The 24,044-nt window shown below is 43.4% G+C and overlaps 1 protein-coding gene across 1 annotated transcript in view; it reads right to left on the minus strand.

Moving 5' to 3' along the window:
• The window catches only part of Carmil1 (capping protein regulator and myosin 1 linker 1), a 274,817-nt gene that overhangs the window by 49,777 nt on the left and 200,996 nt on the right, over positions 1–24,044 (minus strand). The window contains 5 exon segments of the mRNA XM_038333283.1: positions 1,841–2,016; positions 6,853–6,984; positions 8,908–9,036; positions 16,007–16,105; positions 23,603–23,696. Of these exon segments, the coding sequence (XP_038189211.1) occupies positions 1,841–2,016; positions 6,853–6,984; positions 8,908–9,036; positions 16,007–16,105; positions 23,603–23,696 (630 nt within the window).

Here is a 24,044-nt window from a genome sequence, read left to right on the forward strand (position 1 = left end):
CCCTCTCCTCCTCTGAGGATGGGGAGGGGTGGTTTATGAACTCCAAAGTGTGCACAAAGTGAAGGCTTACAAATGCCACTATTGTTTGATGTCTCTGGACATTCTCTCATTTGTTGCTGGGGCTCTACATTCTTAGGAGTCACTCAACCAAATGTGCCTGCACTATCTGTGGATGTACATGAGTTGCCAGGGCTCAGCTTAATGCATCACAAAAAAATTCAAGAACTGAATCTATGGACGTAGAACTGATTTACCCATGCAAAGGAAGGTGACCGCATTAGGCAGAATTTGCTAATGAAAACAGAAGGGGATGGGTTGGGAAAAGCGGTAGGATTAGCCAGAGAATGGAGCAGGAGCAGTGGTGAATATGGGGGAACACATTGTGCACAGTGTGGAAATATTATAATGAAAGCCATTCTTATACACAGTGATGTGCTAATATGAAAATATTTTAAGAGGGACAGGAAAAAGGAAAAGAACTTGATACTGAAGAACAGACATCAGCACACGTTGTACTGGTGACTGAACCACTGCCATGAAAGAATACTGGCTAATATGGTTTACATCCTAATATTTAAGGGGGATATTTAATACTTAAACACACCACATTTTCAATATTTATATTTTAAATATGTGATACTTAAATATTTACTTTCAACAACAAAGCTGAGCCTTATGTAACAGTTTGTAAGCCAATGTGAGGGCTGAAATGCACAAACTTGAAAATCCTCATGCTTCTATAAACTCAAAGTCCTTTTCTTCAATTTCTCAGATTTTTCAAACTGCTTTAGACTTTACCCCAGTAGAGGACAGGAACTCATTAAACCAATAGGATGCAAAGCCAAGTCGCCAGTCTGAGGCCATCCAGTGCCAGCAGGTTTCCTGAGTATGGTTTACAGCCCAGAGACTCTGGTTGGCTGGCTGACTGGCTCTGGTTGGGGCCATTTGGCTTCACTGTTGTGTGGTCGTACTATTCCCAGCTCTCTACAACTGCTAATTTTCTTGCTTATTTAAATATTTTTATCAATATTCAGAAACAGGTAAAAAGGGAAAGTTAAAATGTCTAGAACAGGGTTTCCAGCCATCTCATTCCCTAAGGAAGAAGCATAAGGAGGATGAACCGAATATAATGTGGTACTGATTGATGAAGCCAGGGGTCTCGACATGAAAACTCAAGGAAGTTTGTAACTACATCTTCTACATACTGAAATCCTGACTTACTCCTCAAGCCTCTCCAGTAGATACCTGCAGACTTCAAAGTCTGCCATCCTAACCTGGGATGAAAATACGGTTCACTTTAGAGATTTGAGGCAGGAAGACTGTTATGAGTTTCGGGCTAGTCTGGACTACAGAGTTTCAGAACAGCCTGGACTATAGATTAAGAACCCGTCATCAAAAAACCAAACAAAACCAAGAAACCAAACACTAAACCAACAACGATAACAAAACTGGCAGGGAGGGAGAGGGGACAGAGAGAAGGAGAGGAAAATATTCTGACTTTAAGCCAATGACTTAGAAAGTGGAAGATAAATGCTGGAATCACAAAGTAGGAATTCAATCATGTCTTCCCCTTATATATAAACCCCTTAGAGAGCTACAGACTCTGTGCTCTTAGGTAATGCAGCTATAAGACAGCCAGACTCTTACCTGTGTGTACAACTTATGTTTACGTACATTACTTGTATGCACAGCTATGTTTACAACATTCTCCTCACTCTGTTAGACACATCTCAACACATTCCTCCTTGATGATAAAGTCACCCACACTGTCGTCCTTCCCACAACCTGGATCATGTCTTATACCCTGCAGCTCCTCAGCTTAGTAACACAATGGACATACCTAATTTTGTTAAGAATGTCAATTCCAGACTGTTCCAAGAGGACATTTTTAACAAAGGTGCGTGGGATGGAAATCTTTTCGGTGCTGGCATGGATCAGGTCTTGTCGGATGTGGGCTTTTTTCATCACACTGGGGCAGAGGTTCTCAGCAGCATCCACCATGGATTCAAGCAAACCCTGCAACGCAGAAGAGGGCGGTAGTGACACAGCCAGCGGAACACTCAAAGTGTGTTATCCCAACCCTTGGAAGGCAGGAACCTCCTGGAGCTCAACCAAGGACTCCAGACAGGCCACCTAGGAGACTTATAACTGTGGGGCGACTGGTGAGCTCAAGCGACCACATTAAATCAGAGACTTGGCAGAACCTGTGCTTCACACGGGCATCTGAACAGAACACGAAGCCATGGATGAGAAGAAAGAATAAAGCATGCGAGTGTCTACCTTCTACAAAGCAACTTGCCACAGCAGACGGAGCCCCAGGGCCCAGAAAGCATGCTTGACAGATACAAACTCGAGAATTAGAAATCCCTAAAATAGGTGTGTGATTTCCTAAATCACACAGACACCTCTAAATTATAACGAACTATTCAATAGTTCCACCAAAACATAACAGCAGAAAAATAACAAAATCGCCGGAATGACTGCCAATTTTCTCTCTAAAGAGAAAACTTTCATATTAGGTAAAACAGTAGTTATAAGCAACATGAATAATAACAGTTGAAAGCATTTACAGAGAACCCTAAAAGCAACCTCAGACGCAACAGCCAAAACATGCTTTTTCACAGCCCTGCAGCATCTGAGAAATTATACTGCACACTCCATCCTTCCAGCATCTGTGCAGATGGATGGGGTAGCTGCTCAAGGGATCTTCCTTCGCAGGTGAGGAATGTGTGCACTAACGTTAAAAGATTTGCCAAAGTGGGTGGTGCGATTGCTTCACAGAAAAGACCCAAATTTGAAATATAGCTTAATACTAAAATTATCCACCTATAACCCTAATACCAAGAGAAGGAGCAAGGTGGCACTTAACTCTACAAAATAAATCGCATCCAGGATGCTTTTTAGTCCACACAGTATCGTGTAAATGAAGGCTGATTCTAACACACTTAGTTTACAAATAAGGACAGTGGGGCTCAGAGTAGTTTCAGTGACTTGTTTCTTCTTTTTCCTTTAAAGATGTAGTTTTAATCATGTAGGCTGGGGATAGTTGGGTGGGAGAAGAAGGCCTAGGATCTCCTGGAGCTAAAGTTGTATGTCATTGTGAACAACTTGATGTTGGTGTTGGGGACTGGACTTGATCTCCTGCAAGAGTAGTTCATGCTCTTCTTTCTGAGCTTCACCTGCGGCCCCACTATCTCAGTTTGTCCTGATGAACTGTCTTCACCACATCCTCCTCGAGCACTGGGCCCAGCTGGATGCAGCGTATGTGTGTGGGAAAGTTTGCTGGCATGGGTTCACTGCCTCCTAGCTTTCTGAAATGCTTGAACAGCAAGTAGCCAGGTTCCACTCAGGGGTCCAGAGAAAGAGGAAGTTTTCCTCCCACTGGACCCCGTTGGTCCTTAGGATCCCCCATCCTTCCTGCTCTGTGTTTGCTGGGCTTCTTCAGTCAGTCTGCCAATCCCCAGTTCCTGACATTCTGTAATGTCACCTTCTCTCATCCCTTTTCCCTCCTTCTGGAAAGCTAAGACAGGCTGATGTGAACGCTGGGCCACGCCCTGCACTTTCCTGACACTGGTTTCATTCTGTTGCTCTCTGTTATTGTCTTCAGACGACTCTCAGTGAGCAGGCCCTGAATCTGAAATGTGACAGAATTCAGCACCTTTAAGACAGTCTCAGGGTGTGTACTGTAAAATAACCAACACATCTATCGGGTGTTAGGAAACCTATACAATGTCTGGATTGATATCTTTAAGATGGCAGCTACCCTTTTGCACTTGGTAGTAATGAGCTTCTGGATTGCAAATGTAATGTCCATACTGGAGTGGTCAGAAACTTTTGTCTTTTGCTTTGGAGACACTCAGTATAGGGTTAGGGATGTTGCTCAGTGGTAGAGTATCTGCCTCGAATGTTCAAGATCCTGATGTCAACCCAGTATTGTGAAACAACAGCAACTGATAGCAGCAGCAGCAGCAAAAACCCTAACACAGAAAAAGAACTCTCCTGAATAAATCAAGATCTGACTGCAAAGAATTCCTCTTAAACCCATCAGGCCTCATATCCTAAGTGAATCTGATATTTACCAGGGAAAACTTCTACCACTTAAGCCCGAGGAAAAGTAAGTAATGGCTTTCCAGACCCAAATAAACATGTTAAAATGTAAGGCCAGAAGGGAAAAAAAATCAGACTTTATATTAAAACATCCAAAATCCACTTGTTATCTATGATTTTAAGAAAACCAGTGCATTACATGGTTATTATAAGTAGGAAAATTGGCAGGACGATGACAGCACAGGCCTTTAATCCCTGTGCTCAGGAGACAGAGGCAGGTGGATCTCTATGAATTGGAGGCCAGCCTGGTCTACAGAGCTAGTTCCAGGATAGCCAAGGCGACAAAGAAAAACTATCTCAAAAAACCAAACCAACACCCCCCCCACCCAAAAAAATTAAAATACTCTAAAGGAAAGAAAAAAGTAGGAAAACACAGTGTCATCCCCACTTCTCCTACCCTCGCAAAAGACATCTGTCAGGTCAGTAGAAGAAAGTAGAAAGGAAGTGAACAAGGGCATGAAAAGTGTAAGAAAGTAAATGTTTCTGTTTAAGAAACCATATGATCCTCTGAATGAGGGCTTTGAGGACTCTCTGTGCTTCATGACCAGATGTTTTCAGAGGGAAAGGAACTTGAACCTCACAAGGTCCAGGAAGGACAGGTAAGCAGGGGGCAGGATAAACAAACACAGCCCTCAGAGAGGCTGCTGGGGGCTGGGGCCTGGGAGTTAGTGAGAGGCAGAGAGAAGCAAAGGACGTTGGTGACATTCAACAAGAGCTCAGAAAGCCTAGCCACAGAGCAGGAGCATCTATATTATCTCAGGCCTTTTAAATGCAAATGTATCTTATTTTGGATATTTGTACCCTAGTCCCTCCTAAGAAAAATTAGCCAGAATCAATTTCGGCTGCTCTAGGCAGTTTGGGGGAAACAGACAGCTAAGGTCAGGGATGTCTGTGGCTCAGACAAGATGAAAATGCAGCAACAGCTGGAAGTTTTTGGACAGAAAGGGACCTGTTACCGCGTTTTATGGCGGTTTAAATGAGAACCATTCTTACAGTGGATGCTCTAAAGGGAGGAGAGGGAGGAAACAGATGGAAATAGGCCATTTCCAATAGGAAAAACACAGGGCTGGGTGTGTAGCTCACTGATCAAATGCTTACCCAGCAAGCACACAGCCCCGAGGCCAAGCTCTAGCATGATAAATAAATAAACACTTATGCGCTACTTTGCTGTTAAGGAAATAAAATTATACAACAGGTTGGTTTTCTTTTCTTAACCCATTACATTAAAAATGTTACAAGTGTCACACTGTACTCGGTACCGCTAAGAATACAATGAACAAGTAGCTCCTTGCAGTGCTTGACATGTTTGCCAACCCATACAAAAGCATACCATGAGCAACATAGGAATGGGACAATTACACACATTTACCCTAACAAAGTTCATCAGAAATTAGAGTAGGTACATATATGCAGCAGATGCACCCTTGATGCAGGCATTAGAAATACTTTCTCACTACTAGAACTGTACTTGTGATAGTGACCCTGGGTGTAAAAGGTTCCTGATGCTTTTCACGGCATCCTCAGAAAGACGTAAGACGGCGTACCTAGGTAGAATTCGATGTGATTCCTGTCTCGGTAATTCTTTACAAATTTACTGTTGGCATTGTTTAAGCATTTCTCATTAGCTTTTTGTGTTTTTCTGCTTGTTTGTTTGCTTGTTTTTTATAGTAAGAAATAAGTTAAAAAGTTGCTTATTATTAATATAAGAAAGTATCTGCCTCGTACAGGCAAATCATTACAGGCAGCTCCTTGCACAGGCAGCTCCTTGTAGCAATTTGCTACCATGAGGTCTAGAAAGTCTCTGAAGCAGCGCATTGTTCTTTTCTGCCCCTCTGTCTTTGTTCAGTACAAATTCAAATAGCCACGTGTAAATAAAATCCACACACTACTTAAGTGTGTCTATGGGACGTGCAAAGGGAGATGGATTAACATCTAAGAATCCAAGCATTTTCTGCCTTATTAGCTTAATTTTCAGAGCATAATTAGCATATTGTAAAGGTGCCATTTGTTGGCACCTCAGCTCCTCCACTTGCTGCAGAAGCTACATTCTCAGAAGGAAAGAGATTAAACAATTAGAGAGAAACTCAAAGGACTTCAAGGCATCCTTGAAAGATAAAAATCCTTCTGAATGGAAAATGTCTCTGGGAAGCTGGGCTTTGAAATTACCTTTAGAAAAAGCTGCTTTTAGGCTACCCACGTCCTCTAAAGTCTTAGTCTTTTTTCAGGCAGTAAGGCAATAGCAGATCTCTGTGTATTTGGGTGGCCTATAGTTTCATCCTAAATAAGTCTGTTTATCCATCCCTAACCATGTCAAGGATGGATGGCTATGCCTCTACTTATTCATGTCAGTAGCATGGCAGTACTCATACACAGTCCCCACCACGTTTCTCACTTTCAAAATCAAATGTAAATTTCCCAGAGCACTTTATTTTTGGAGTCCTCTATCATCCCTGCCCCCCAGCAGCAACAACCAATCGTATTAAGTGCATTTTGAGACTTGTCATCAAAAGTGAGACTAACTACATAGGAAAGCATTCTGAAACACATAAACTAGACAAAGATGTCATATTGACTTCTACCCCATGTGTTTACCCAGTTAGTGTAAACACCCAGGCACACACTATACACACACACACACACACGCGTACATGTGCATTCTATAAATCCAGACAGCGGTAGCATGGAATGCTATCAAACAGTTACACTATCACAAATTCATTCCCCAAAATAATAGGACCCACAGACCTTCAGTTGTTCATCGACAACTCTTGTGACTTCTCCGGCCATTGATTCCAAGGTCTCCTGAATGGGGCTGGATGACAGGCCACTGGCCCCTGTCCAGGAAGCACTGCCCACGTGGTATAAATTCGGTAACAACTGTAAGAAAGGTGAAAAGTAATCTCGTTGTAAGAACAAATATTTTAATAATCATTAAGACCACTGTAGAGTTATAGAGAAGTAAAGAAATATATTGGAGATCGTTAGTCCTCGGCCAAAGCCACAGATGGTAAATTGAGGCCCAGGCTCTTTATTTGCATTCCTTCATGCTCATGAAACCCAGCAATGCTAGCATATCACTGCAGTGGCACTGGCAGACAGCACAGCCATTACTGCCATTCAGTAGCTCTGAGGCCGTGGAGTTGGTCAATGTCCTTTGGAATTCCTGTCATCGTCTGGGTGTGAGCATTAAGCTATTTTCATCATACTTTGTCACCAAGGATGCTGGTAATGCCACTTCTTTTCAAATACTAATTGGTTATCCCATGGTGCCACTCAGTTCTGATACTCTCTGCCTAGACTGTCAGACATCATAAGAAAAGAACTCAGACCTATGGGGCTATGCCACTTCGCTGCCAGTAACAAATCCTAGGTCATCGTGGGTACTTTGGGAAAACTGATCATGAAATCAAGGGGTCCCCACCACCTAGGCCTCAGGTTCAGTGACCCTGCTGCAATGTCTCTCTAATCTGACCTTGCTCTCCACTGGTGGGTTTCCAACCAGACAGTGAAATGAATGCACTGTACCACCAGGTCCACGGGTGAGAGCATCACATGGGCTTAAGGAAAAGGATGCTACAGAGCTTGGGGGAGAGGGCTTCCATGCCATCTTCAGGTATGCGGGTTTCCAAGCCCCTTGATGGCATCAAGCAACAGTAATCTAAACCCCTGCTTTAAGATTCCCTCAAAGCTGCATTAGAGGCATGGTGGATGATGTCACTGATCACGGGTCATGGAGACCCAGTCTCCCAGCCCTTCCCATCGGCAGGGCCTATGGATTGGACAGAAGAGCCATCGCTCATTCTGGGGTTGCTTCCTCTACATCTGCTCACTAAAACGAATGCTGCTACGCTGAAAGCTTTGGTTACCAGTGGAGAAAGATGCTACTGTCACCTCTGTCACTCAGAATGTCACAGGGATTTAGAGGCTCTGGGCCAGGATGCAAGGACAATGGCTCAGTATATATTATTATTGCACCATAGGACCATTTGACTAATCTGTGAGGGCCCTCACACGGCATGCAGCAGCTGGAATCCTGGGACCAGTAAGATGGCTCAGTGGGTACGCACCACCAAGCGTACCAAACTGAGTTTGCTCCCTGGGTGGAAACAGAGAATAGAGTCCCACAGTTACACTTTGACTTACACACACACATATACACAAACGCACACACACACACACACACACACACACACACGCATGCATAAATGAATGCAAGTTAAACAACAATGAAACAACTAAATAAAAGTACTTATATGAACTAGGCAGTGGTGGTGCACCTTTAATGCCACTTGGGAGGGAGAGGCAGGCAGATCTCTTATTTTGAGGCCAGCCTAGTCTACAGAGTAAGTTCCAGGACAGCCAGGGCTACATAGAGAAACTCCATCTTGAAAAACAAAAACAAACCAAAACAACAACAACAAAACCCTACTTATGTTACCCTAGGAGAAGAGCCCAGGTTCTGACTCATACTGAGTCTATTTTCTGTTAAGTCACATTTTGGGGAGTAGAGTCTTTGTAGACAGGTTTTTCACCATGTTGCCCAGGCTGGCCTCGAACATGCTGCAACCTCCCTGCCTCAGTATCCCGAATTCTAGGATTACAGTGGTGAGTAGCCTAGGAACCAGATTTCACCACAAAGGACGTGTCCTGTCGCAGGTGGCAGGGAGTGCTGTGCCCTCAGTTACTCAGCTCTCAGGTTTATACTCTGAAACGCAAGCCAGATCCCCTCCTTACTTCCAGTTGCTAGAAATGGGCACAGGTACAAACACAGATTCTCACAAATTCCGAGGAGAGACTCACCGTTTTAGAGTTCTTAGCATCACGCATGAGCTGCTCGGCTGCCTTTAAATCCTCTTGAATAGCATCGCCCCCACAGGACCGCAAGGAGTTGAGGTGATCCTGAACCTTCACACATACCCGGTCAATCATCTGGGCAAACCAGAGAAGCATTTGAGTTGGTACAGAAAGGAAGGCACAGAACGGACAATAAAAATGCAAGAAAACAGAATGCATGAGGTTGAAAACCTCGTGCTGGCATCTTCCAGAAAGGAAGTTAACCAATTATTAAATTAATCTAACTAAACATGCAAGCAACCAAAGGCACATTAACTCCAGAACAAGATGTAAGGCATTTTGGTCTCTTTTATCCCTTAAAGACTGTGTAGTGAATCATCTTAATGATTCAACTCTTGTAGCTCCCAGTGATGTTCTGCTAGATGGCGACTCTCATTAACTGCCATCAAGTGCCCTGTGTGTGTCAGACAAAGGGAGCGGTGCTGGACAAACAAAGCAATGACTTACAGTGCCAAGACCACAGAATGCTGACAACTGCCGGTTGGTCTCAATTACATCGAAACCAGAACAGTCTCTGGAAATTGACAGTTTAAAAAAATCTATTATATGAAGTGTGTCTCTTTATAAACTGAGAACCACCAAAACATAGAAGCAAGTTAGGGTGACTGGAGGTGTAGCTCAGTTGGGATAATGCTTGCCTAGCAACCGTGAAGCCCTGGGTTTGAGTCCCAGTACTGTATAAACTGGGCATGGTGGCACACATCAGATATCCCAGCACTTGGGTGGTTGGGACACAAAGATCTAGATGTTCCAGGTTATCTTTGGCTACAGAGCGAGTTGAAGAACAGACTGGGCTACCTGAGACATTGTCTCAGTCAATAAAGGTGGGATGTGTCTTGTCCTATTAGTGTGGGTGACGATTAAGTTAATGTCACCTAGTGTCTAGCCCAGCAGCTTTGCCTCACAAGCCATTTGTACTTGAATCACTTTTACTGAGTCCAGGACTGAAGTAAAGAACACAAAGGAAGTACAGAGCATTGTGTATACAATTGCAGTAGCAGATGGTTACAGCATCCTTATTTTAAATCTGTCCTGGGGCAGACCTGCTCGTGAGTGACCCAGTTCTCCCCGTGGTGGTGGGTGTTATGTGGAATGGACATCCCTGGCTCAGGGTCTCACTCCTGGTCCTCACCACCTCTGGGACCAGGGGCTGCAATACTTCCATGTTTTACAGTCAGCCAAGTGTGGGTATGCAGCAGGACAGGAAGTCAGAGAACAGACTCATCTCAAGTAAATAACAGTCACAGTGCTCTCCAAAACCTTCCTCTGGCATTTTCATCTCAGCTAAGTATTGCTTATTTTATGGTCCTAGAAAAAAATATTTAGCTAGGCAGCTGGAAGACGGACAGTTTAAAATCATCCTCAGCTACAAAGCCAAGTTCAAAGTCAGTCTGGAACACGTTAAACTTGTCTCACAAACACTAAAATAATAATAATAATAATAATAATAATAATAATAGTTGGGTTGGTGAGATGGTTCAGCAGGTAAAGGTACACGCAGCCCAACCTGAGGAATTGAGCTCCATCCCTAAAATCCACATGACAAGGTAGGTAATTGGTTCTTCAAGGAAGGTGCCCTCTGATCTCTGTTGGGAAATGCAAGGCACACAGACAGGTCTACCTCCTACTCCCACATACAAAAAATAAATTAATAAAATGAAATGAATGCATAAAGAATGAAACAAATGAATAAAAGTGTCTACCTGCCAGCAATCTATTAAGTGTCCTGCCCCATCAGATAAGTCAGTTGAATCAACAAAGTTTAATTGTTCTCTTTTTTTAAAACTAGATTACCCTTTTCTTTTTCTTTTGAATAATATGATATTGTGTCAATAGGAAGCTAAAATCTCCCTTCCTTCTCCTACAAGTTCTAAAACATCAGCGCCCTCACCAAAAAGGGGATCTGACTCTTTTGGTAGAAATTGCATTGCATGCTTGATGCACTGGGTTCAATCCCCAGCATTACAAAATGAAATATAATTGTAATCATTTTTCAGGCCTTGTAATGCCAGCACTCTAGAGGCAGAGACAGGAGGATCACCACCAGTTTGAGGTTAGCATGGGCTACATAGCAATTTGCAGGACAGCCAGGGCAGCATTGTGAGACCCTAAGGAGAGGGAGGGAGTGTGTTTTCAGAATAGCACAATAGACTTAGATGCTGGCCTCAGAGCCAGGGTCTCCTGCTGCAGTGCTGACTCCCCTCTTATCTTTCCCTTTATGAAGTCAGGCTCACAATGTCTGTTGGGGCATAATAAAGGCAATCCAGGAAAACAGCACCTCTCAAAGCCGCTAGCTATCATGTTGACGAGGACCCAGTAAGAGCAGTGTGATGCACACAGCAGCCATTCTGCTGTGACATTCCCAGGCTTTATTAAGTGACGGTCTTGAGCCCCTCATAGGAAAATTTTGTGAAGGGTTTCTCATTTTGCCTCCACTCCCCACCTCCAATCTGTGCTTCCAGGCAGGGCTCGAATACTCTCTGCATTCATTCCCACATGCCCTGCAGAGAGCTGACTCTGTGCTTCTAAAATTCTCCATGATGGACATAAATCTTTACTCTTCAAACTGGCATATTGATCTAAAGAAAAATGGTCATCAATAATTCACATCTTACTGAGAATGATTTTCTAATTTCAGAAGATAACCAGACACACATCCGAAGCCACAAAAAGATCAACCCAAGCGGCTTGTGGAAACAGTCCAATAAAGTCAATCCTTTCCACTAATACTAAAGAGCCCCCTGAAGTGTATGCCATCAGCGTTCACGGAGGAGAGAGTGTTTAAATGAACTCCACAAAAATGGTCTCCACATGGAACAGTTTTTAAAGCCAAAAGGAAAATAAAATTTTAGTTCTTCAAATGAAACAAATTCATATTATAAGGGCTCATCCAAACATTTGCTAGGCTCTAACAAAACCAAAACCATTTGGAGTCTAGGCAGTGTGAAAGGCAAGCTATTTACTTAAGAAGAAGATATCGGGGAAAGTGCCAAGTTAAAACTTGGGGGGGTGGGGTGGGAAATCTTGGTGTTTCATTATCATTTTATAAGTAATATCCCTAAAGTATATCATTGAAAACATTTACAGGAGGGGACAGCAAAAAGACCACTCTAAGTTAACTGGTCACAAAGCTTCGCGGTAGAGGAATGTGGTCCTTTCAGCCAACCTTCCTGTTTTCATCTGACACACATTATCTTTTAAGTTAACACATAAAAGTGTCAACTGCTGTGGTCAGTGTTATTTGCTAACTTGAACAGATTTAGAATTGTCTGGGAGTCTGGCCGCTGAGCTGGCTGGTAGGGGATTATTTTGATAGCATGGAGGAACCATTCCCTGGATAGGACCTGGACTGCATTCAGACAAGAGAACTAAGTAGGAGCACGCACCCCTCATTCCCTGCTTCCTCGCTGTGGATGGTATATGCTGAGCAGCTGCAAAGCTCTGGCACCTCAGCTTCCCTACCGTGAGAAAGACCCTGGAACTATGAACCACAGTAAGTCCTTTCTCTCCGAAGATGCTTGTCAGAGCATTTTATCACAGACCAGAAAAAGAGACTAAGACTGCCAGGGCTCTATGGGTAAGTTCATTCGCCTCTACTCAACATGACCTTTCTTTATCTGTCCTGATCTGTCTTCCTAAACTCTTGCCTCACATGCGACCTCTTCCCCTTGAGAACCTGAAGAGTCCCTAGAGAGCATCATGAATCTATTTGAACATGACTCTCTTTTCTTCCCTCAGCTTTTTGGTCCTAACATTCCCAATCATAACATTAATAATTGTTTTCACAGTGGTGCAGTTCAATGGTCACCAGCAGGCTGGCCCTAGCTGAGATACACCTCCCTGAATTTGCTGCTTTATCTGAAACCCTCAATAAGATGAATTGTAACCCAGAAGGAGTGGGCAGAGATGGATTACCCACTTCTGTCCTCTGAGTTGGCAGAAGGGCAGAGTTGGCTTCTCAGCAACCTCATCACACAACTGATTCATATTACACTTGCAGGAACTAGCAGGCTCCTAAGAACCACTGGACTGCTGAACCAAAGCATAGAAACCACTCGCAATAATCACCATCTTGAGTCACTCTCAATATTACAACTGTCCCTATTTCTTCCACCAAACAAATTCTTTGTGGAAACAGTGTTCTTTTCCTCTATGGCTATTTCTTTATTCAAGAGAAATACACCCATACACCTGATGCTGAAGAGAGAAAATCCTGAGTAAGATAATTGCTCTGTCCCAAGCAATGTCAATACAGAAGTGGGAAGAAACATCCATGGTTAACACTAATGCAGGGTTTTTGTTTGTTTGTTTGTTTGTTTGTGTGTGTGTGTGCTGGGGCGGGTCTATAATCTACTGGGAATGTGGAGACGGGAGCATCAAGGCTACCCTCAGCTTCACAGGAAATCAGACACTAGCCAGAGCAACACGAGAAATAGCCTCAATAAAAAAAGGACTCTTAGACTTACTGACGAGGAAAATTACTGAGAGCCATTTCAGGGGCTATATATAGGGGGCATGTTTCAGAATGTTACTGAATGAGAAGGTTAGCCAAGTGATGATCTCCAGGAGAAAAAAATCAGCTCAACAGAGAGTGTTAAGAAAATGGCTCTTTGGAGAAGAGAGACTAGAGCTTGGGGTCAGATAATTCTGGGCATGACTTTGTCTGTGATTTTAAATACACAGTCAAGTACACGGTTGTATGCATGGTACACGGTATATGTCCATGTCTACTCCACAGTCGCAGAAGGTGGTACCTGCAGTAGGGACACAAAGCCTAGAATATTCACTATATCAGACAAAGTTTCCAAATACCTGATGAAGAGGATTTATCTGGTGGAGGGGGGAGAGGGGTAAATTCAAAAGCACAAAGACAGTAGTGATTCTTACAAAATCCTAGATGAAGACACTGGACAAAAACCAATGCATGAAGAAGAGCCATGGGATTTCAGTGTTTCCTTCAAACACTTGTCTTCTGGGGCATGGCCACCAGTTAGGGGTTAGGAACAGTTGTCACAAAGGGTCTGTTCTTCCTGTACTTAAATGCCTCAGCACTTCAAGGTACATCTCCCCTGAAACTGCTGAAACGATTCAAGTAGGAAAATGGCTAGTAATAAAATCCCAGGAAATCCCTGAAGGGAAAGGTGGCAACATACCCAGTATGTAATGATTCATAATTAAGAATGAGCCACCAAGGCAGAGTTAAGCATCCACAGCCCTGTCCTGTGTGCAGTTTCTTTCCACTGAGAAGATGGGATCAGGTGTGAAAAACAAACACTAGAAATAACAAACACTAGAGAAACAGTTATAGACACTGTTTTGTCAGGGGTTTCCGGTTTGTCAGGGGTTTCGGTTTGTTGGGGTTTCCGGTTTGTCAGGGTTTTCGGTTTGTTGGGGTTTTCTGTTGTTTGTGTGTCTTTGTGTTTTGTTTGTTTGTTTGTTTGTTTTTTGGTGTGAGGTTGGGAGTTGCCCTCTCAATCAGAAAGAAGTTGGAATAATATTGGATTAAGAAGCCTACATTTTGGGATCTCATTAAGGGAAAGGAGGCAAAGTTTCAATATAACAGTCTTGCTGCTTTTAAGGATAAACACTGAAATCAGGGCTGAAGCGATGGCTCGGTGCATAGGAGCATGGCTGTGCTTGCAGAGGACCTGAGTCTGATTCCCAGAACCCACAGATCAGGTAGCTCATAACAACCTGTAATTCCTGCTCCCAGGCGACTGACACTTATTCTGACCTCTGTGGACACTTATACTCACAAGCATATATGTGCTCCCCCCATTAAAAATAAAAATAGATCTTAAGAAAATAAATAAAACCTGGTAATAACAGTAAGCTATAAAATACTCAAGTAATACCAGTCCCTAACAGGGGGAAAATTAAATTTTTAAGGCCTGCCAAAATCTAAATAATACTTTCTATAACGTTCTACTAGGTATGAAATATTTTAAAAAACTGTTCTTGACATGCATATGTTACTTGAGTTTTCCTAATTAAGTAACACAAGTGAGCGGGCGCTGAGCTGGCTAAGAAGGTGGGTTCACCGAGCACTCTGAGATAAGCAGCAACAATACAATCAATCCTGTCAGTTCCTCTCAACCTTGCCTCAGAGATAACCACCTGGCTCGATTCCACTGTGGCTTCCACCTTCAACTGTTTGCTATTGCGTGTATGTTTTTGTTTTAATGTTTTGGGACAGGGTCTTATGCAGCCCAGGTTGACTCAAACTCTGTACATAGAGATGACTTTGAACTCCTAATCCTCCTGTATCCAACTCCCAGGCTGGATTACAGGCCGGAATCACTATCTTTGGTTTCCGTACTAAATGTATCTTTTATTTTTCATATATACTAGCGATCAAAGATAGCATTGGATTCCATGAAATATCCAGTGAAACCCAGCTCTGTCGCTGCTCAGCTTCCTCCTCCACCGCTATCTTGAGCTGTCACGTTCACAACCTCCCAGTCTCCAACTCTTACAAAGCAGCAGTTACCGCCCTTTTCCCTTTAACTCGAGGCTTCTAGGATTCCGTTTTCCATTAGTTTCTTCTTTATGCCTCAAATACACTTTCCTCTCCTTCCATCTGCTGCGATTTCCCCAAGCCAGCTCCTACTGGAACTGTGCTCTGCAAGCCTCTGCCGACAGTGAGGGGACAGTGGTGCCCTTGCCTGCTGGGTGGTGCCCTTACCTGCTGGATGGTGCCCTTACCTGCTGGATGGTGCCCTTACCTGCTGGGTGGTGCCCTTACCTGCTGGGTGGTGCCCTTACCTGCTGGGTGGTGCCCTTACCTGCTGGATGGTGCCCTTACCTGCTGGATGGTGCCCTTACCTGCTGGGTGGTGCCCTTACCTGCTGGATGGTGCCCTTACCTGCTGGGTGGTGCCCTTACCTGCTGGGTGGTGCCCTTACCTGCTGGGTGGTGCCCTTACCTGCTGGGTGGTGCCCTTACCTGCTGGGCGGTGCCCTTACCTGCTGGATAGTGCCCTTGCCTGCTGGGTGGTGCCCTTGCCTGCTGGGTGGTGCCCTTGCCTGCTGGATGGTGCTCTTACCTGCTGGGTGGTGCTGGTGACAATTCCCTGCTGGAGGCGGTAGGCCTGCTCCTGAAGGTATTTTCTCGTCTCGTGATTCCGGAGCAGATAATTTTCTATCTGGAAATGGAACACACATATCTCTCAAGAACACCTTTCTGCTCCTCGGGGAATGAAGTTATCAGTGAAGGCGTCAGTGAGCCTGGCCCGCCAGCCAGTTAACTCTCCGAGCCCACAACCCATTCAGGCTCAGGCAGCACTCTGACACTGGAGTTTATCAGAGGTGCTTTTAGCTTGAAAAGGAGCTTTCAGGTAGATGAAGTCGTTGCTGGGTGACTCTGAAACGGACAGAGATAAGCCAATATTTGGTGGCTCAGGCTTCTCATCCCTGGGTGGTATGTTTTAACTACCATGCAATTCAGAAGTGATTCTCTTCCAAGGAGGGCAGCAGTGTCCCCAAAGCTCAGCCTCATCCACACCCCAGAACTGATCAGCACCTGGCTAATTATTTTGAGAAAGGAAGGGAAGAGAGGAAGCTATGCATGGGTGGGAGTGGGGGGGGAGGGGTGAGGAGGAGAATTAGGGAAAGAGAAAGAGGACGAGCTAAGAAAGAGAGGTTGTGGACAAGGAAGGGCTATAAGGAGGGGAAAATGTATGGAGGGAGAGAGAGAGAGAGAAAGGATATAAAATAAAAATATAAAAATAGTAACCTGGGCATAAAATTTTAATAATCTATCAATTTTTCATAGTTTCTCAAAACAGGTAAGATTTTAATAAAGTCACGGCAACTAAGAAAACATATTCCTACAAAAAAAGAAAAGAAAGAAATGCTGAAGTGGTTTGACAATTAGTTATATTTCCACACAAACTCTCCTGAACACCGGGAAGGTCCAAATATAACCAGGTGAAAAGAAAGTGTTCATGAAGAGCAGCAGACCATGGGGTGGGCACTCTCTGACAGAGGGCACAGGAGGAACTAGTTAGAATGGTGAACACCTGGAAGGAGGCTTTCGCTGGGTATGTTGTTCAAAGTCTGTAATTTTGATACTCTAAAGGTAGAAGCAAGAGGATTGCTGTGAGCTTAAGGTCAGCCTGGGATACACCATGAGTTCTAGGACAGCCTGGGCTACAGACAGAGCACTGTCTCAAAAAATACATATACTTTCAAAGAACAATCTGAGGACTGGAGATGTGGCTCCATCTTATAGGGTGCTTACATAGCACACATGAGACCCTACATTCAATCCCCAACACTGTGTAAACAACATGGTGGTGCGTGCCTATGATCCCAGCAATGAGCAGGGGGAGCAGAGGGTTCAGAGTTCAAATCACAGTCATCTAGGAGATGGGCTTCTGGGGCATGCCTGAGGACGGTATTTTGATTTACTATTAATGGATGTGGGAAGAACCATCTCAATCGCGGGCAGGGCCATTGGGGACCCAGGACTGCACAAAATAGAGAAAGAAACTGAACACAAGCATTTTTTCTCTGCTTCTTGACCTCAGATGTACTGTGAGCAGGGTCTCTGAAGTCCCTACACCTATGGAGTCCCAGCCATGGACTAGAGTTTGGAACTATGAGCCACCGTTAACCCTTTCTCCCTCGAGTTGCTACCGTTAGAGTGTTTTATCATAACAAGAGGAAAAGAAACTAAGACGCTGGTTACCAAGTGTTGTATATGTGACTGCCCAATAAGCATCACACACACGTACACTCATGCACGCACACATGCACACTCCTTCCTATAAACATTAGCAGCTGCAGCATAAGAGATCGTACGCAGTGAAATCCGAAGAGACAAAGGCAAGATAAAAAGGAGTATAAGGCCAAGCTGAGCTATGTGAGACACTGTCTCAGAAAGAGAGGGGAATGATTTAAGGTGGGTAAATTGCGCCATCTTGGTTTATTTCCCCCTCTTTATTGTTTTAATAATGTGCCGTAACCATTTGCCTTTTAATTTGTCACTATGGTTCCCTAGTTAAGAATGTCTAATAACTGTGAAGCTCTTACTGTTATTACATTTTCATTTTCATTTTCCATATGCTAAAATAACTACTACTCAATAGCAATTAGAAACAATTAAAACCCAGACAGTAATTACCTGCATCCCAGGAAACAAGAAAGCGGAGCAAAAGAGCCTCCCCACTAAACACAGACGAGGCAACAGGAGAGAAGAAAGCTCCCTTCCCCCAACTGAAGCATCATTAACACAGCGCAGAGCCCCCTGGAGCTAGAGCACGTGAGCTTTCTCTCAAGGCCTCCCAGCAGCCAGCTCTTGCCAAGGGGATGCTTCAATGGGAAATGTTCTGCTACCGAGGTTCCGAACAGTGACAGACACCTGAGGCCACCCAGCTTTCCGTCCTTTGGCTCCGTCCCTGTCTTTTCACAGCTGGGTCACACTGGGCCTGAAGCCTGAGAGAATCTGCTCATCAGGAAGCTCATTTCACACAGACAATTGGTAGAGACAATACTGGCAGGGCCTGTGTTCCCAGACCTTTCCCAAGGCCAGCCATCCCTGCTTCACAAACCAAGCCAGGAAGGAGCTTTAGGGTCTTGTTGTTGTTGTTTTAAGAATAATTATGTGTGAAGTTTGTTCCTCTTTGTGTACATATGTGTGGTAGTTTAAATGTATTTGACCCCATAATCTCATAGAGAGTGGCATTATTAGAAGGTGTGGCTTTGTGGGGTGGTTGTGGCCTTGTTGGAGGAAGTGTGTCACTGTGGGGGTTGGCTTGGAAGTCTTCTATGCTCAGGTTGCTGCCCAGTGTCTCAGATCACATCCTGTTGCCTTCTGATCAAGAGGTAGTCAGCACCAGGCCTGCATGCCTGCCGCCATGATCCCACCATGGTGATAATGGACTAAACCTCTGAACTGTAAGCCAGCCACCACAATGAAACGTTTTCCTTGCTTATCAAGCTGCTGTGGTCATGGTGTCTCTCCACAGCAACAAAACCATAACTAAGGCCGTATGTGTACCTGTTGATGTATGTACAGGTGCCCGTGTCCACACAAGACAAAGGTCACCCTCCACTCTGGTGTTTGAGACAGTCTTTCTCTCTGGCCCAGAACTCAACAGTTAGGGTATGCTGACGACCTAATGAGCACCAGGAACTCCCCTGCCGCTGCCTATCCAATGCCGGGATTCATAAGAACATGCCACCACACCCAATTTTCATGTGGTTCTGAGAGCAAACTCAAATCTTCATGTATGTGCCACACTGACTGAGCCATATCTCCATCCCCACAAAGCTTGTTACTGAAAACAAGCTTAAAGGAAAGAGGAATTACAAGTTTCACCTATCTTGACTGTCAGTCATGAACCTATTACTAATGAACTTAGCATTCTACACAACATTCCAGACAGAAGATGTAAACCTATCTGCTGGGGACAAAGAGCTCAGAGCCTGGTTAGGATCATATGAGGGAGAGCCAACATAGGCATTGTCCTGGTAAAGGGATGGGAGCAGAGGCAAGATGGAGAAGGTCCAAACCCAGGGATATGTCTCCAGAGCCAGGCAGACATATCCAGAGGCAGGACTTGCACAAAAGGTAAAAGTTCTAGATCAAAATTAAGGAGATTTGTATTGAAAAAACAATTTACAAAGACTGAACATATTTTTGTTTTTAGAAAAGTCAAGGTAAATAGATCTAATTTCCCTAGAGAAGAGAATATAGCTGTCAAGATGAAAATAGGCTCAGCTGAGCATGAAAACACAATAAATTCAAGGCACATAATAACCCCACCACTACACACAGACACACACACATACACACACACACACACAGAGAGAGAGAGAGAGAGAGAGAGAGAGAGAGAGAGAGAGAGAGAGAGAGAGAGAGGGAGAGAGAGAGAGAGAGAGAGGGAGAGAGAGGGAGAGAACCACAAGCAAGCACCCGCCTCTTACTCTACCGCACCTCATTTGGGCAGTCTCACATATCCCAAGCAGGCCACCAGCTCATGATAGGTAAGAGTGACCTTGAACTTCTGATCTTCCTGCCTCACTATCCCAAGTATTAGGTTATAAGCATGTGGCACCATTACTTGTTCTCTGTCTTTTTTAAGTTTTCTTCAATGGAAAGTGTATCTTTGTAGGGTTAGATAAATAGCTGCTACTTGTAACATTGGTTTTACTTGTGCTTTTTTTCTTCTTTTTCTCTACCCTCTTTGTCTTCACTAAAAATTTATCTGATTTTTATTTTTCTTCTCTTCTCAAGTATACCACATTTAGAGAATGAGCATTTATAATCTACAAATCAAAGTCTGAAATATTCTAAAATCCAAATATTGTAAGCACTGATGTGTTGTTCTAAGGGGGAAATTTTCATATCTGACCTGAGGTGGTGGGCTGTGGTGAGGACACAGATACACTAACCACAGGAGAGAACTCTGTGCAGCATGTGCGTAAGACACGCATGGCACACACAAATTCATATTTAGGCTCGGGTCTTTGGTGTGGAAGGTCCTTCTGTCTATATGTTGCTTTTATTGATTAATGAATAAAGAAACTGCCTTGGCCTGATAGGGTAGAACTTAAGTAGGTGGGGAAGAATAAGCTGAATGCTGGGAGGAAGAAGGGAGACTCATGAAGATGCCATCGATCTGCTACCAGAGATAGACAGGCTGAAACTTTGCTGGTAGGCCAAGACCTCGTGGTGATATACAGATCAAGAGAAATGAGTTAAATTAAGATGTAAGAGTTAGCCAATAAGGAGCTAGAGCTAAAGGGCCAAGTAGTGATTTAATTAATACATTTTCTGTGTGATTATTTTGGTTCTGGGCAGTTGGAACGAACAAGTGGTTCCTTGCAACAGGTCTTAACCCCACAGAATTTCATTACATACCAGCTAACATTCCCACGTTCTACTCACCAGAAAAAAATATCCATCTGGAAACATTTCTGATCAAGCCTTTCGGGTGTTCATTTTTTTTTTTTTACAGTGTTTGTCTTTATGTGCACAATACAAGTTTATAAAACTCAAGTCTACTTCCAAGTAGCATTACACATTTCATAAATGTCTACTCCCTTGTCCTGAGGACTGCTAGCCTACCTCCACCCTTCCTCAGCCTGCTGTCATTTACTTCACATCACCACGCATTGAGATACCCAGCTACCCTGCATCTTCACACTGTGACATCAGTCATCTCACATGGGATGTCATTTAATCATCTGAGGTCACCACAACTCTGATACCCAGTCACCTCACGTCTCCACACATTATGACTGGCGTCCAGCTCTGTCAGTATTTCTTTAAGGAGGCAGTCATCTCTTAGAGACATTTGAACTAAGAAAAACAGGACTTTAGTTTGCCTTAATTCCCTCTTTAACATTCTTCCTCTCTAGCATTTGAAGAACTTGCAGGCCACAGCTTTTGTCTTTACATCTCAGCTGGACTTGGCAATGGGTGTCTGTAATGGTAGCTCAATTCTTAGTGCCCCTTCCCTTCTATTTCCTCATCTGCACAATGGGGATGAAACATTTGCACCCATGTTAATTTATGATAAACATTTGAATGGTATACCTGGCACATATTTGCTAGATCTCCATTAACATAATTATGGCATTACTTACTTTTTTCCAATTTATATGCACACATGCAGATATATATATATATATATATATATATATATATATATATATATATGAATGTGTATGTGTGTGAAAACTAAAGTTCAGAAGAATTAAGTAATTACTAGAGGCTACAAAGTTGGGAAAAATTGGGATTTTTTTGTTTGTTTTTTGAGATAGGGTCTCCTTCTATAGTTCAAACCGAGCTTGAACTCAGAGAGATATTTCTGTGAGAATAGATGTGAGTTACTATACTTAGGTAAGAATTGGTTTTAAGGTCATATATTTCAAATAAAAATCTGCAATAATCTCTTTTGCCATTCTAGATATTTTCCTGCCTCTTCCTATTATTCCTTTTTATTCAGGATATTTAAGAAGGATCTAAGCATACATGATGGGAAACACACTAATTGTGAAGACTGAAAAATTTGAAAACCACATGGACTTTTCTTCAGGAAGCTCCTGGTCCGTGATGTGGTTTGAAGAAGAAATGCCCCTTGTTGGCTCATGTGGTCCCCTGCTGGTGGTGTATCTGGGGGAGGTTATAGAACCTTGAGAAGGATCAGCCTTGCTGAAGGAAGTACATCACTGGGGATGGGCTTTGAGGGTTCATAGCCTGGCCTTACTTCCTATTCTGCTTCTCTGCTTCCTGGGTGTGGCTAGCAATGTGATCAGCGTTCTGCTCCTGCCTCCATGCTTCCCTTGCCTGTTGTCATGCCTTCCTCTCCACAATGGACTCTATGTCTCTGCAATCATAGGCCAAGCTAAGTCCTTTTCCCTCAGATTGGCTTTGGCCATTGCATTCTATCATAGCAACAGAAAGCAGCTAACCAAGTCTGTCAGGAGAGAAAATGAAGATGGGAGTAATTGAACTCTATGTCCAGGTGAGGAAATCCTAGGAGGGCCACTCTGTCAGGGAAGTGAAAGCACCCTAAGTAGTCATTGTGGGTACCCTAGACACTAGATTTCACCCTCGAGAGCCAAACACAGTGGTGTAGAAAGAGCCACATCCCAACCATAGAAAGGCAATGGTTCTCAAGCATCAATGACCAATAAAGCAGATACAAACAGAGTACTAAATCTTGCCTAGGATTCAACATTGCAGTTCTCTGAGATGGGACAGAATGAAAAGTTAGAGCTGGTAACAGATGGAGCAGGAAGAAGACAGAAGGCAGATCCTAGATAGAACTGTGCTCTGTTAGGGAGAGCAAGTTTTAGTTCTCAGAAGATCTGACCGTAAAGGATGGTTTGGTCAGATTCACCATAAAAGATGGCGGCTGATTTTTCTAACATGGAAAAGACAGGAGTTGCCAAATGGCAAGATCATGGTGAGAGATAAAGTCTTGAAGAAAGGTATTCTATTAACACAGGGGCAGGAGAACAAGAAAACTGGGTGGCCCATCAGCTAACATAGATGTGAGAAAGGAGAAGTCAGGTTTGGTAATCTGGCTAGAGGATAGCAACATCAAAGAGGGAGAACAAAGAGGGAGAAATGATTTAAAAAACTCTAGAAAAAGCACCAGAGTAAAAATGGAACATATGAGTATATCTAAACTGAGAGGAAATGTAGTCATAAAAAGCAAAGGGTGCTCTAATTCTAACCCTTGACAGATGGCGGCAGAAGGACCAGAAATTCAGGTCATCCACTGATACATAGTGAGTTTGAGGCTACCTTGGGCTACAGAAGACCCTGGTTCAGAAGACCAAAACAAACAAACAAACAAACAAACACCTGAAAGATGAGAAATAGGAAAGCCAAGGAGCAAAAATATGCCTCAACTTCCCATATTCTCCAAAGATGGGGAGTTGTCTACATTTGGACATGCTGATATTACAATAATGTTATTATGTTCCCCTAAAAGTTCATGTCAGGTTTCTGTCTTCATTATTTTTCTATATCCAGCCAAGAATTATTCAGTCATAATGTTAAGAATACATGGTTTTAAAAAGCTTTTATGATAAAGTCATGGTCACATGTTCAGAATAAGTATGAACAAAATTCGAATGTGAGCACAATGTACTCGAGTAACCCTCCCAGTTCTCAATACCTTTTGTAGAGCTTCTTCTGTCTTCTCGGGGTTTGTTTTAAGAGCTTGGGAAGCATCGTACATAGGAATTGGCATGAATCTCAGCGTGTAGTTCCTGGAGAAAGGAACAGAAAACATACATTTTAAAATAACCTTCTGTTACCTCAATTGAGCATTTTCTTTTTTAGATTTAAAAAGATAGTTGTAAGATTATCTTTTAAAAGTCAGATATGGTAGTGAATGCCTTTAATCCTGAGGTCAGCCTGATCTAGATCAGGGCTACTTAGAGAGATGCTGTCTCAAATAAATACACAAAAGAATATCTTTTTATTCTTGCTAAACTGGTGTACACCTGTAATCCTAGTACTGGGAAGGGTGAAGCAGGAGGACTGCTTTGAGTTTGAGGCCAGCTTAGATGACATATAAAGTATTAGGCCAGTCAAGGTTACAAAACAAGTCCAGG

This window comes from Arvicola amphibius, chromosome 6 (genome assembly GCF_903992535.2).
Source record: "Arvicola amphibius chromosome 6, mArvAmp1.2, whole genome shotgun sequence".
In the NCBI taxonomy this organism is placed as follows: Eukaryota; Metazoa; Chordata; class Mammalia; order Rodentia; family Cricetidae; genus Arvicola; species Arvicola amphibius.